The following is a 15,174-nucleotide window of genomic DNA, read 5'->3' as shown; positions in this document are numbered from 1 at the left end:
CCTTCAGAGAAACATAACAATTGGAGTTCAACTGTCTTTGGATCTCGCGGACATCGTATTCCTCCCTGAGAATGACATTACCACCTTTATCACTGGGTTTAATAACCATATACTCAAGTTTACGTAGTTCCATTAAAGATGTTCTCTCTTTACTAAGGTTGTCCATACTCAGGGAGGAAGACCAGTCAATGAGACCCATATATATGCATAGCTTCAATGAAAGCCTGTGTATATCTGTTTAGGTTGACATTGGCCATAGTACTACTCTTTTGACGTAGACTGGTAAATGCTGGGATAAGGTCCTTCCCACTGGTCTCATAGTGTAACTTCATGTCACCAATCTTACCCTCTTTATGTATAGTCTCCCTGAGTCAAAGTTTCCCTTTGATCCAAATCAACATCTGTGTTTTTTTTTAACCAATTCAATTGTCATTTATAGATCCTTATTCCTTGGATTTTGAGTGTTATATTTCATTGAAGGACACGGTATCTATTACACCTTTTAATTAATAAATATTTTTGTATTTCTTTTGATACTAATTTGCCTTACCTAGAGTGTGCTGGTTTTGTCCAATAATCTTTTTTGTTTTGTTTTGTGTCACTTAAAGAGGTTGCCCAGGATTAGAAAACATGGATGCTTTCTTTTAGAAAATGCACTAAACAGACCTCCAGGGGGCGGGGCATCTGGTATGGCCGCTTTTAGATAGAGGTCCAGCCAGACACCACGACATCGGCCGCCATCTGCTAAACGCAAGGTTGTGGCTGGGGAAACCTACATCATACCCGCAGAGCTTAGGAGTCGACATCTTCCCGGAGGCACACTGCTTGGATATCACAATACAGTCAGTCGGGTCGCGGCAGCCATCTTTCGGCCAACTAAACTGCGTGGCCTCTCATCAAGACAGCTTCTCCGCTGCTCCCCCCATCACATTTTCCTGCTTTGCACATACAGCGGATGCCGACCGGGGCTAAATCCTCTGCTGGACTGTGCTGGGAGGTGGCGGATCCCAGACGGAGAGAGGTACGGTCAGCCATCTTTTGGCCTACTCATCCAGAGGTGCTGGGGAGAAGAGTGCTGGAAAGGCGCAAATGCTGGCAACATTGCTACAGCTTCATAGTTGATGGTACGGGTGCATCTTGGAAGGAGCCTCATCTCATCAGTGGTGCATCCCACCACCTAGGGAAAGAGAGGGGAACGGCCGTACTGACTTTTGAGTCAGGAGGTAGCGACAGTGGAGACACTTCAAGGCGGCCACTAACAGGCTGATAAGTTTACTACCATTATTACGTTTTTCCTGGCCTTATTTTGCAGATCTTCTCTGGATTAGAGCTTGAGTTATACATATAACAAGATGCTGAGCCTATCGTTGGCGCAAAGGCCTTTATTTTTTTCTACTCATTTATTACCACAGTCAGTAAGAGCCGTACAAATCTTTACAGATTCTCATTTCTTATACAACAGCGCCACCAGCTCGTTATATTTGGAATGTACTGCCTACATATACTTGGGCTTTCTTTGGTTCAATAACAGTCCAAATCTTTGCAGATTGTCATTTCTTATACAACATCGCCACCTACTGGTCATATATGGAACGAACAGCCTAGTGTTTGAATTTGCCTTCCCCATGGGGTGGACGCTGGCTGTATCTCTCTCCTGGCATTTGACCATGGGTATGGTATATCCTGTGTAAATATACGCTACCTCTATTGTTCATTTATTGATTTCTCTTTCAGTACATATCTGATTGCTTGTATGTTGACCGTATTTGTGATATATACTGTTGCATCTACTTATTTATCAGACATTTGACCATATTTATGGTGTATCTATTTTTTCTTGTGCTCATGCAGTTTACCAGTATTTTTCACAAATGGTTTATTTGTATGCAACCTAGTGGTATATTTACATACGGCCACCTTCCATTATGCTATGGGCTATATTTAGATCCGCAAGTCTAATGTAACATCTCTTCATTCACATATGGTCTCTCTTTACATATCTTGTTGGCTGGAAGTCAAATCACAGATACAAATCTGCAATTTATAAGTATTTGGTAGATACACAGCTCAGTGTCCCTTTTTTAACTGTTGGTCTGTGGATTTTTTCGCTTTTATGCATTGTTCATTGTCTCATATTATGTATGCTAATAAAGTATTTTTCTATTTTGAATACATTACTTGTTTCTTTAGCATCCTTCTTTTCTAGATTATGAATATTTATAGCTGTAGATCGAGCCGCCATAAAGCCAGATTGATCCGAATGAACAATAGTGGATATTACCTTGGATAAACGGATAGCTAAAGCTTAGGCCAAAGTTTTAATATCGGTAGTGAGCAATGAGATGGGCCTCTAAGAGTCCGGTAAAAGAGGGTCTTTAAAAACAACCCACTCTTAATCACGACATGGAGGGCATGGCAGAAAATGGGATCTATTAGATCTCTCCACCCTAATTACTCCTCACTTTGACAGATAACCCAGCGTTCCAGTTTCGCATGTCTCATGTTCATTTTTTTCACTAGTATAAGGAAGGAATTGTAAACATTAGCCGTCTTGTTGGCATACATGCCCACATATGGCTTTCTCTTTTCTTTTCATACTTACATGCGCACAGTTATATCACTAAGATACTTCCACACCTGCATTGGAATAGATCATTGCCTTTAATGCATAATTAACTCGCTCTATTTTGGGTAGGGTGTCACACTTGCAGATGTTACAAGTTTATACATTGTCCCTTAGACGATCAGGAGTCTCAGGTCGCCCTGACTAGATGGACGACTGACATTCTGCAACTTACAATGCAGACGCTTCTCTCTGCCCTTGAACATAGCATCAGATACCTTCCCTCTAGTCCATATACTGAAATGAACTTACAGATCTAGCATAGAGAATACATCTCCCCGTTCGGGGCTTTAATATGACAATATTCTCCACTAACAAATGCTTTAGATTCCAGGCGGATTTGGCAGATACTTATCACTGTCTTTGGAGCTTCCCAAAGGTGCAGACCTTTTGGATGGAGGTGCATCCTCTTGTTGCCACCCGTCTGGTTAATTATGCCCCCTTTGATCCTAGCTGGTCCATTTTTGGCTACATTGATGTGGAGAAAACCCGTGTACCCCGGGGAGTAGGAAATTACTCTATATGACCTCTGCAGTGGGTCTTAAAACTATCTTATATACATGGACCCACCCTATAACCCCTTCCTTTAGAAAAACTATCTTTCCTGATGAAAATGGACTGGGTGAAGGAGTGGGCCAAGAAACCCATGCGCAGCGTTTTTTTGAGAGTTGGGAAAGTTTTATAGCTATATTGCCCATAGGTACTCGACGCTTGATCAGGGACTGTTTTGAGTTGACTTTATGGTTCCAGGAAAGACTCTTATTAGGAGACCCACCAATTGCATTGGAGTAGTAATTATGTATACAGTCACGGTGCTGAGGAGTCCTGCCGGACACATTGGTCCGATGCAGGACAGGTGACACTTTTGGTACAATATGAGAGATTATTTAATTGTTTTGTTTGATGTTCTTATTTCTTCCTTGCTTCTCACAGAGTTGTTATGTGGATAAGTTTATTTGAAATAATACCCATCCCCCCTTCCCCCTTATCCATATCTGCCTGACTGCTTCTTTTTTTATTGTTCTAATATCTTTACCATTAGCATAATTTGATCATACAGAAAACACACAATAAATACAATATCCACCCATCCCCTCCCTGACACCCAAGAAGTTGAGGAAGGAAGAAGAAAGAAAAAAGATACATGGGGCCTTACGGCAATCACTTTATCCCCAGGATCCAAATGATCAATACAAACTCTCCATTTATTACAAAAATATGTGTGCCGTCCCTTTGAGATATAGTAAGCTCTTTCATAAAGTAGCACTCTAAATACTGCCTTCTGCTATTCGATCACTACAGGAGGATTTTTTATAAACCATTTCCTAAGAATTTGTATCACCAAATCACAATCATCCGCCTTCTTTGGACCTGGTAATCTTGAGAGATCTCGCAAGATCATTAAACCCTGAGAATCCTCCAAAGCTATACTACATACAGATTCAATAATGGCAACTACCGATGCAATTCGGGCATCGCCACATCAAATCAGCCTGATCTATATTACACCTAGGGCAAGTGTCATTTTCTCTACATCCCATACTGTATAACAGTTTAGAAGTAAAAATCAAGCGGTGCACCAACATAAATTGGGACAATCTACGTGAAAAATTAACCCCTTTAAACACTTCTCTCCATGTGACTAAATCATCATTCCCCAAATCTTTTCAATATTTCCTATTTAAGTCTGCTCTCACTGGACTATCTCTATTTGCAAACATACTTAATTCATTATACACCAAAGACATTTTATTTTCCCCCTTTTATATCATTTTATAAAAAGTTCCTCTGAACCAATCTTAAAAGATTCTCTATCAGGTGTTGCTTCCCAAGCGTGCGTTACTTGAGAATAGTGCAAAAAGTGGGAACCAGATAAAATGCTGAGCTCCCTCTGTAATGTGTCCAATGTTTTGATTACCCCATTAATAAATAGTTCAACCTTAATCTATTGTCCTCTATCTTAGCAAATTCAGTGAACAGTTCATTCCCCCATAAAGGGTTAAAGGAAAAACACTTAACTCCCAATTTATGTTTCACCGCACTCCAAACTTTATACAGCATGCTAAAGACTTTATACTGTACCTAAGAGGCGTTTTATTAAAGCATCCTGCCTCCAAAGCCTGAAAAATATTCTCCCTCCGTACAGTGCCCCCAGTGCCCAATATAAATCTATTTGCCGTAGAATAATCCCAATCAATAAGATGCTGAATCTGTGAAGATAGAAAATACAGTCTAAGGCCTCATGCACACGAACGTATTTCTTCCCTCCCGTAAATACGGGTCCTTGGTCACACGTATTCGACCCGTATTGCACCAGTATTTAAAGAGGCTCTGTCACCAGATTTTGCAGCCCCTATCTGCTATTGCAGCAGATCGGCGCTGCAATGTAGATTACAGTAACGTTTTTATTTTTAAAAAACGAGCATTTTTGGCCAAGTTATGACCATTTTTGGAGTTATGCAAATGAGGCTTGCAAAAGTCCAAGTGGGTGTGTTTAAAAGTAAAAGTGGGCGTGTATTATGTGCGTACATCGGGGCGTTTTTACTACTTTTACTAGCTGGGATTTTCTGATGAGAAGTATCATCCACTTCTCTTCAGAACGCCCAGCTTCTGGCAGTGCAGACACAGCGTGTTCTCGAGAGATCACGCTGTGACGTCACTCACAGGTCCTGCATCGTGTCAGACGAGCGAGGACACATCGGCACCAGATGATTCTGCAGCAGCATCGGCGTTTGCAGGTAAGTAGCTACATCGACTTACCTGCAAACGCCGATGCTGCTGCAGAATCATCTGTAGCCTCTGGTGCCGATGTGTCCTCGCTCGTCTGACACGATGCAGGACCTGTGAGTGACGACACAGCGTGATCTCTCGAGAACACGCTGTGTGTCTGCACTGCCAGAAGCTGGGCGTTCTGAAGAGAAGTGGATGATACTTCTCGTCAGAACGCCCAGCTAGTAAAAGTAGTAAAAACGCCCCGATGTACGCACATAATACACGCCCAGTTGGACTTTTACTTTTCAACACGCCCAGTTGTACTTTTGCAAGCCTCATTTGCATAACTCCAAAAATGGTCATAACTTGGCCAAAAATGCTCGTTTTTTAAAAATAAAAACGTTACTGTAATCTACATTGCAGCGCCTATCTGCTGCAATAGCAGATAGGGGCTGCAAAATCTGGTGACAGAGCCTCTTTAAGGACCCGTGCACGTAAATACCGGTCCGGTGTCACCCGTATTCCATACGTATTTACGGGCACGTTTTCGCTGCAAAATTGCACTGCAGTAATCGGCAGCCCCTTCTCTCTACCAGTGCAGGATAGAGAGAAGGGGCAGCCCTTTCCGAGGTAAAAGTAAAAGAAATTCATACTTACCCGGCCGTTGTCTTGGTGACGCGTCCCTCTTTCAAAATCCAGCCCGACCTCCCTGGATGACGCAGCAGTCCATGTGACCGCTGCAGCCAGTGATTGGCTGCAGTGGTCACATGGGCTGAAATGTCATCCCGGTAGGCCAGACTGGAGGAAGCAGGGAGTTCTGGGTAAGTATGAACTTCTATTTTTTTACACGTTGATTTATATTGTGATCGGTAGTCACTGTCCGTGGTGCTGAAACAGTTACTACCGATCGCTTAACTCTTTCAGCACCCTGGACAGTGACCATCCCCTGACGTCGCCTAGCAACGCTCCCGTAATTACAGGCGCACACACGTCGTCACCCGTAATTCCGGGAGCCCCATAGACTTCTATCGGCTGCCCGTGCCGTAATTACGGCCTGAAATAGGACATGTTCTATATTTCTCAACGGCCCGGGCACCTTCCCGTAAGAATACAGGGAGGTACCCGTGGCCAATAGAAGTCTATGGGCCCGTAATTATGGACGTTTTTGCGGTCGTGTGCATGGGGCCTTAGGGTTAGCCTTTTCCCCAGCTAACACGAACACCTTATTATCCAGGTACCCACCACCACCAGGAAGAGCTGGGTACAATCCAGTATCCGACTTGTAGCAATGGATGGGCACTGGGAAGTAGACACCCCCTCCCCAACACATACCAGACCCTCGAGCAGTACCCCTCCAAGTCAGACCAGACACCCCCTCCCCAACACAGAACAGGCTCTCGACCACCCCTCCCTGACGCAACACCCAGAGCCGGCCACCCTTCCCAACACAAACCTCCCATCACCCAGAGCAGACCGCCCTCCCCAACACAACACAACCCCAGACGAGCGATTCACAGCGTGTCCCGCTTTCTGCGCGCTCTGGAAGAAAACAGGAAAAAGCATGAAAGCGGTCACGTGAGCGCAGAGACATGTGATCGTGTGACGACACCCTCCTCCAGGAGAGATACTAACGCTCGGAACGTGACCTCACTTCCGCTTAGCTTACAGCTTAGTTACCATTCCCGGTCCTCGGGTTGTAGCAATAGAAGATGAACGGCGGACAGTGCGCAGGTGTAGATCGCTTCCAGTACCTGCAGTCTCTGGTCACTGAGTTCCAGGACACGGATAGTACAGGTGACCACCACACATACTATATATAGAAGCGCCTGACACAATCACTTGTCACCAAGTCATTTACTAACCTCTTAAGTGTTAGCCATTTTTTTTTATCTTTCATTTGCATTGTTGACTCGCTGCCTTCCAAGAGCCATAACCAGGGGCGTAGCTGAGGGAGGGGGGGAGCCGGGCGAAGGTACTATTGAGAACTCCTCCTGGAGTGGAATCTCCCCTGACGTCACTATCCATATATGGACAGTGATGTCGGGCTCCTCCTCCAGAAAGGGAGTCAACTGTATCTGGTCTTCAGGACGCAGTTACAGTTCAACTTAATGCTGTAGCAAGGAACAGTAGGCTCCCTGCTTCAGCAGTAGTTTAGAGTGGAGGAGCAGAGGGTGCTCTTCCGCTTGCCGAAGGCTCCCTGGGAACAGCGCTACTTAGAGCGCTGTGCCCGGGGCAGCCCTTGACGTCACTGTCCATATATGGTCAGTGGCTCCTCTGAAGCGGATTTCTGATGCTATGGCAGGGGATTCCCCAACAGGAGAAGCCCCTGATGTTACTGTCCATATACGGACAGTCACAGTGACGTCCGTGGCTCCTCTGAAGCGGAATCCCCATTGCTAATGCTACAGGACCGTAACGTCAGGGGCTACTCCTGGAGTGGAAACCCCTGCCATAGCGTCGGCAACGGGGATTCCGGTTCAGAGGAGCCACTGACGTCATTACTCCTGGAGCGGAATCCCCTGCCATAGCGCTGGCAACGGGGATTCCGCTACAGAGGAGCCAATGACGTCACTGTGGACAGTGATGTCAGTGGCTCCTCTGAAGCGGAATCCCCGTTGCCGACGCTATGGCAGGGGATTCCGCTCCATGAGTAGCCCCTGACGTTACTGTACATATGTGGACAGTGACGACACTGTCCATATATAAATAGTAGCATCTATGAGTGTAATCCCTGCCCTATGATCTGGCTGGGGGGAGGGGGTAGCGCTATCTTCAAGGGGGTGTGGCACTATCTACGTGGGCACTGGCACTATGTAGGGGCACTATCTACAGGGAATGCTGGCACTATCTACATGGGTACTGTGGGCACTATCTACATTGACACTATCTATGTGGGCACTGGCATTGGGGGCATCTAAGGGGGCATTATACTGTATAGGGCAGTTATTGGGGCATTTTACTGTATGGGGGCATCTAAGGCGTCATACTGTATGGGACAGCTATAGGGGCATTATACTGTATGGGGCAGCAGTGGGGGCATTATACCGTATGGGGCAGCTATAGGGCACTATACTGTATGGGGCAGACCTCTTTATTTATTTTATTTTAATTTATTATGTTTAAGAGGCTCTGTCACCAGATTTTGCAACCCCTATCTGCTATTGCAGCAGATCGGCGCTGCAATGGAGATAACAGTAACGTTTTTTGTTTTTTTTTAAAACGAGCATTTTTGGCCAAGTTATGACCATTTTTATATTTATGTAAATTAGGCTTTCTAAAGTACACCTGGGCGTGTATTATGTGCGTACATCGGGGCGTTTTTACTTCTTTTACTAGCTGGGCGTTGTGACGAGAAGTATCATCCACTTCTCTTCAGAACACCCAGCTTCTGGCAGTGCAGACACAGTGTGTTCTCGAGAGATCACGCTGTGTCGTCACTCACTTCCTGCCCCAGGTCCTGCATCGTGTCGGCCACATCGGCACCAGAGGCTACAGTTGATTCTGCATCAGCATTTGCAGGTAAGTAGCTACATCGACTTACCTGCAAACGCCGATGCTGCTGCAGAATCATCTGTAGCCTCTGGTGCCGATGTGTCCTCGCTCGTCCGACACGATGCAGGACCTGGGGCAGGAAGTGACGTCACAGCGTGATCTCTCGAGAACACGCTGTGTCTGCACTGCCAGAAGCTGGGCGTTGTGAAGAGAAGTGGATGATACTTCTCGTCAGAACGCCCAGCTAGTAAAAGGAGTAAACACGCCCAGATGTACGCAGATAATACACGCCCAGTTGTACTTTAGAAAGCCTCATTTGCATAAATATAAAAATGGTCATAACTTGGCCAAAAATGCTCGTTTAAAAAAAAACAAAAACGTTACTCTTATCTACATTGCAGCGCCGATCTGCTGCAATAGCAGATAGGGGTTGCAAAATCTGGTGACATAGCCTCTTTAACTCACTTTATAGAACTATATTGCTTGTAAAATGTACGAATGGTTTTATTCTCACGTTAGACCTTATTCACATGACAGTGAAAAACAGCCGTGTGATGGCCGTCCTTTGTATCGGCCGTCACACGTCCGTTTTCAGTACAATGATGTTCTATGGGTGTATTCACATGGCCGTTTTTCTAACGGCCCGTGAATAATGGGCGTCAAAAAATAGGACGTTTTATTTTTGGCCTTTTTCACGGCCAGACAGTCTCCGTAGAAGACAATGGATCTGTTTTTAACGGCTGTCAATACATGTAACAACCGTTAAAAACGAATCTGTGACATGGGGATTGGCAAGGGAACTACTAGTTCCCTTGCTGTCTGTCATTGGCATACTCACCGATTCAGCGCTGTCCTCTTCTGGTGTGGTCTCTTGTCTACAGGGAGGTGTGTATCATCGTCTACAGGGAGGTGTGTATCATCGTCTACAGGGAGGTGTGTATCATCGTCTACAGGGAGGTGTGTGTCATCCTCTACAGGGGGTCTGTGTGGCATCATCTACAGGGGGTCTGTGTGGCATCATCTACAGGGGGTCTGTGTGGCATCATCTACAGGGGGTCTGTGTGGCATCTACAGGGGGTCTGTGTGGCATCATCTACAGGGGGTCTGTGTGGCATCATCTACAGGGGGTCTGTGTGGCATCATCTACAGGGGGTCTGTGTGGCATCATCTACAGGGGGTCTGTGAAACAATCATGATAATGACCTTACTTTGAGTGTTTTCAGAGGGTGGGGACAAAAAAAGCCTGACATGAAATGAAGGCTTATTTTTTTGCGGAAGGAGTTGTAGTTTCTATTGGTAGCATTTAAGGTACCGTATAATGTACTGGGAAACTGGAAAAAAAATCTTTGAGGTCTGAAATTGGAAATAAAATTTTTGGGATTTCGTTTTTATGGCTTGCACCGTGCTGAAAAAATTACAACTTAATTTATTCTGTGGCTCGTATTAGTCCCGAGTGTCAGCTGTAAAACGCCCGCAGCGTATGGAGCGCGCTCAGCGTGTAAGCGCGCTCCATACTTCTCCCTGCACCATGATGTACCGGTACGTCCTGGTGTGTGAAGGGGTTTAAGTTTCACAACACTTTTCTATTCAGAAAAAGCACAGTCCAGTAATGTACACAGAGTGATTACGGTGATACCAAATTTATATAGTTTTTTTAAAATATTTTACTACTTTTAATTTTATAAAAAATACTTTTTGTTAAAAAAAATAAATTGTGTTACTACATTCTGAGAGCCATAACTTTAGATTTTTTGGTACATACAACTTTTTGATCACTTGTTATTACATTTTTATTTTTTTTTTAAAGCAAAGTTGACCAAAAAAACTGTGATTTTGGCGTTTACTTGTTTCTTTACGGCGTTCACTGCGTGCATTAAATAACGCTATATTGTAATAATTCAGACTTTTCGACTGCTTCCGATTTTTCGGCCGTTTTTCGGGCCTTTACAGCTTGAAAATGGCCGAAAATAGGCCTTGTGAACATACCCTAAGGGGACACGACAAATTTTGGCCTTGATGATAGAACAATTTATTTTTTTCCTCCTTGCATCCCGTCCATTTCAGGTATGTCCCTCAATCACGTCACACGGATTCCATCCTCATTTTACCCTTTAAATGCCGCAGTCGGCTTTGATTGCGGCGTTCAAGGGAATAAGGGCGGAGATCAGAGATTTCTTCAATCTCCACCGTTAGAGCATGGTCTGCAGCTGTGGCCGTGCGATTAGCGTGATGCGGCCGGCGCTAGATTAATGAGCAGCAGGCACTGATAACAGAGAACATGGGGGCGTTTTGCATTTCACGCGCCATGTTCTCGGTCTTAAGGATCTGCCGCTCATTAGTGCAGTGGCGGCTGCATCACATCATGCTAGTGACTTAATTAATGTATTACAATTCTTAGCTGTGCGGCCGCACAGATAAGTATCAAAATACATGAATTCATGGTGTTGAACCGTTTGCGGGTGCACCCTTGTTTCCAGTGCTAGATCTTCAAAATACAATGCTAGGAACCTGTGATATTATAAGGACACTGGATTTCAAGCATGGGGCAGTCAAGGGAGACCAAATAATCTGTCCATCTCCGGCCATTCCCGTCTGTATTATTCAATGCTTGCTAGGCCTACTCTTACTGATATATATTTGTTTTCTAGATGCCAAAGAACAGGTCCTGGCAAATCTAGCTAACTTTTCCTATGACCCGAAGAACCTCACATATCTTCGACAACTGCAGGTTCCAGATTTGTTTATGGATATGTTGACTGAAGATAATGAAACCTTGGTGGAGTTTGGGATAGGTATGTAGGTACGTACGTACGTACGTACGTACGTACGTATGTATACATTGCACGTTCTGACTGAAAAATGAATATATGAAGTTGAATAATAGTCTTTTTATAGCACAAACATACAGTATTACGCAGCACTTTACTATTCCGAGGGAAAAAAAAATAAATCAGACATTACGTAGCCACAAAACGAATAACTTGAATTGTTAAGCCCTTGAAAAATACACTGGGGACAATCAAACCTATACAGATGAAACTATGCAGTAAATCCTATTTACTGCAGAGTGGACCTCCTATCAATAAAATACAGTTATCATTAGGGTTGTCATGACACCAGGATTTGGACTTCGATACCGATACTTTGTGTAGTATTGCGATACTCGATGCCAAAACGATACTTTGCCAACAATAATGAAAAAAAAAAATTCTTAAATTTTCTGATGTGAGGCGCGTGGTGTGATGAATTTTGAATCTCCATGTGCCGCACATTAATAGTAATTAACCCCATCGTGTTCCTCAGTCATAATGGACAATATTGGGTTAATGTGTGAGGTACATGAATTACTATTAATGTGAGGCAGATGGAGGTACTAAATTCATAATACCTCGTGCCTCACATTAATGAGTGAAAGAAGGCAGTTTTTATTTTATTTATATATTTTAATTATTGAGGCTTATTTAAATTTTTATTGTAAAAAAATGTGTGTATTTTTGTATTTAACATTACCTTTTTATTTTTTAACTTTAATGAACAGGCATATATCTATATGCCAGTACATTAGCCTGTGTACTTATAGTACATAGGCAGTTGTTAGGGCATACTTAGGTATGTCCTAACAGAAAATATGGTCAGACCGCCCTGGGGTCCTTCAATGAACCCTGGGCTGTCTGCCCATATATGGTATGTCCCTCGATCGCGTCTCAGGGATTCCCTGTGGCGCACTCCAAAGGGCACCCCCCCTTCTCATTTTCCCCTTGAATGCTGCGGTCAGCTTTGATCGCAGCATTCAAGGGAATAGCGGTAGAGATGAGCGGTTTCTCTGATCTCCGCCATTAGAGCGGGGCTGCGGCTGTGTGATACAGCCATTGCCCCGCTCCTGAAAATAACTGATGTGATGTGGCCGTTGCTGCACTAATGAGCGGGGGCGCAGGCACTGAAGACAGAGCACGTGGGGGTGTTTTGTAGTGCGCCCACCATGTTCCGTCTTCAGTGGCGACGCTTATTAGTGCATCACATCATGCCGACTGCGCGCACACACTTTTCAGGACTCCGGAGTGGGGCAATGGATGTATTACACAGCCGCAGCCCCGCTTTAACAACATTCATGTGTTACTATACTTAGCTGTACGCACAGCTTAGTATTGAAGTACATGAATTAACGGTATTGAGGGTGCACGGTATCGAGACCGTATCGAAATTTAGATTCATCGTGCAACTCTAGTTATCATACAACTGCAGGACTTGGATAGCCTAATACCTATTCCCTCAACTCATAGTAATCCAGAAGTGAATGGGACAACCCTATTATTTTAATGATGTGGTTAAGCTGTATGAGCAAGACACAGACCCCCTTACACCACATCAATGAAGGGTACAACACCAGTAATGCAGCTTATAGGCCACTCTCACGTTGCTCCTAAGTACCAAACCCTATGCTAAATAATCGCCAGTTCACACAGAGTTTTTTGGAGCTCATTTTGAGGCAGAAACTGCATCTAAATCAGCATCAGAAAATGCCCCCAATCCCGGCCCCACCCATTGATTTTAATGGGAGGCAGAGGCTTTTTTTCTTTCCCCAAGCAGCTTTTGACCGATAGCAGCATTCACTTTCTTGTAGCGGTTTCCACCTCTGAACCTCCATTGAAATGAATGGGAGGCAGAACAAGAATGCGCCGCTCGTTTGAAGTGTTTTTTGCTGCGCTTTTTGACCGAAACCGTCTGCGGTTTTTGCAATGGATTCATTTTCCAAAAGCTTTAAAAAAAAAAAAATAGCGCTGGCATTTCAAAATCCCATTTTTTTTTCTGCCTGACAAAAAACTCTGTGTGAGCAATACCCTTAGGGCCTGTTCACATAGAGTATTTTGACTAGCTTTTTGGAGCGGAAACCGCTCCGCAAAACTCGTCAAAAACAGGCCGAAAATGCCTCCCATTGATTTCAATGGGAGGCGTTGCGGTTTTCTCCCGCGAGCAGTAAAACCACCTCGCGGGAGAATGAAGGGACATGCCCTATCTTGGCGCATTTACGCCTCTGACCACCCATTGACCTCAATGGGAGGCAGAGAGCGCGTATTTCGCTGAGTTTTTTTGCCCGTAGCACTCAATGGCTGCGGGCGAAAAATGCCACGCAAATCGCGGCAAACTACAAAATCTGCCTGAAAATCCCAAACGTAATTTTGAGGCAGAATTTTCGTCCTGCAAAAAACTCTGTGTGAACAGGGCCTTAGTGTTCAGGATTTCTTGCAATGTCCTAACACATCTGTAAACCTCACTTATGACTTCGGATAATTGGCTTTTTAGATGCAGGGTCCCTTTTAGATTTGCAACTGTAGTCCAGGAGCATGTAGGAGATAAGTGTTTTTTGTATCATATAGGCACTGTTGTAGCAACCTATTTAACCCTAAAAATCCCAGACCGTTGGGGTGATTTTACATTAAATTGTGTTTTGGACTATTTTTAAGAAAAAATGTCGTCCGAGCAGTAAGATCCTCTGATAACCGGGAGCTGAAGTTTAATAACAAACTTTTTCTTTCTTTTCAAAGGAGGTCTTTGTAATTTATGTCTGGATAAAGCCACCAAGAGTCACATATTGACTTCGGGAGTTTTGAGACTTGTGATTAATTGTCTCTCCAGTCATCGTGAAGAGACTGTTCTCTCTGCTGTAACCACACTCATGTACCTGAGTACAGCCGCTTCCAGGGTGGAGATTACCACACCGCCTGTTGTTGAGTGTATGCTCAGACTTTCACTCTCCACCAACCGGAGACTTAGCAATCTAGCCAATGTTTTTCTGGAGGATTATTGCAATGAAAAACAAGTACAGGAAGCACGGACTCTAAACCATCACACTGCACTTGGAATACCTCTCCCCAAAGACTGAGCTTAGCAATGATTTCCCCTATGGACTTTAACCCTTTCAGGACTGAGCTCATTTTGGCCTTCAGGACCAGCCCCATTTTTGCAAATCTGACGTGTCAATTTATGTGGTAATAACTCTGGAATGGTTTTGCCTATCCAAGCGATTCTGAGAATGTTTTCTCGTGACATCTTGTACTTTATGTTAGTGGAAAAATGTGGTCAATAAATTCATTGCTTATTTGTGAAAAACACCAAAATGTAGAGAATGATTTTTTTATGATTTTTCTAATTTTAAATGTATCTGCTTGTAAAACAGATAGTAATACCACACAAAATAGTTACTATTTCACATATTCCATATGCCTACTTTATATTTGCATAGTTTTTTGAACATTATTTTAAGAAAATTTCAAAAGGCGATTTTTACAGGGACCAGTTCAGTTCTAAAGCAGCTTTGAGGGCCTTATGTACTAGATAGACCCCATAAA

The 15,174-nt window shown here is 44.0% G+C and overlaps 1 protein-coding gene across 1 annotated transcript; it reads left to right on the top strand.

Annotated features, from left to right (window-relative positions):
- The first annotated feature begins 6,973 nt into the window (after positions 1–6,973).
- On the top strand, positions 6,974–14,915 carry ARMC7 (armadillo repeat containing 7). The gene is made up of 3 exons (XM_075845266.1): positions 6,974–7,129; positions 11,476–11,619; positions 14,371–14,915. Exons 1-3 carry the CDS (start codon positions 7,045–7,047, stop codon positions 14,706–14,708), a joined length of 567 nt encoding a protein of 188 aa, XP_075701381.1. The 5' UTR covers positions 6,974–7,044; the 3' UTR covers positions 14,709–14,915.
- Positions 14,916–15,174: the final 259 nt, after the last annotated feature.

This window comes from Rhinoderma darwinii, chromosome 13, assembly GCF_050947455.1.
Source record: "Rhinoderma darwinii isolate aRhiDar2 chromosome 13, aRhiDar2.hap1, whole genome shotgun sequence".
Lineage (NCBI taxonomy): Eukaryota > Metazoa > Chordata > Amphibia > Anura > Rhinodermatidae > Rhinoderma > Rhinoderma darwinii.
Note: the sequence above shows the minus strand (reverse complement) of the source record. Positions and strands in the feature narration are given on the sequence as shown.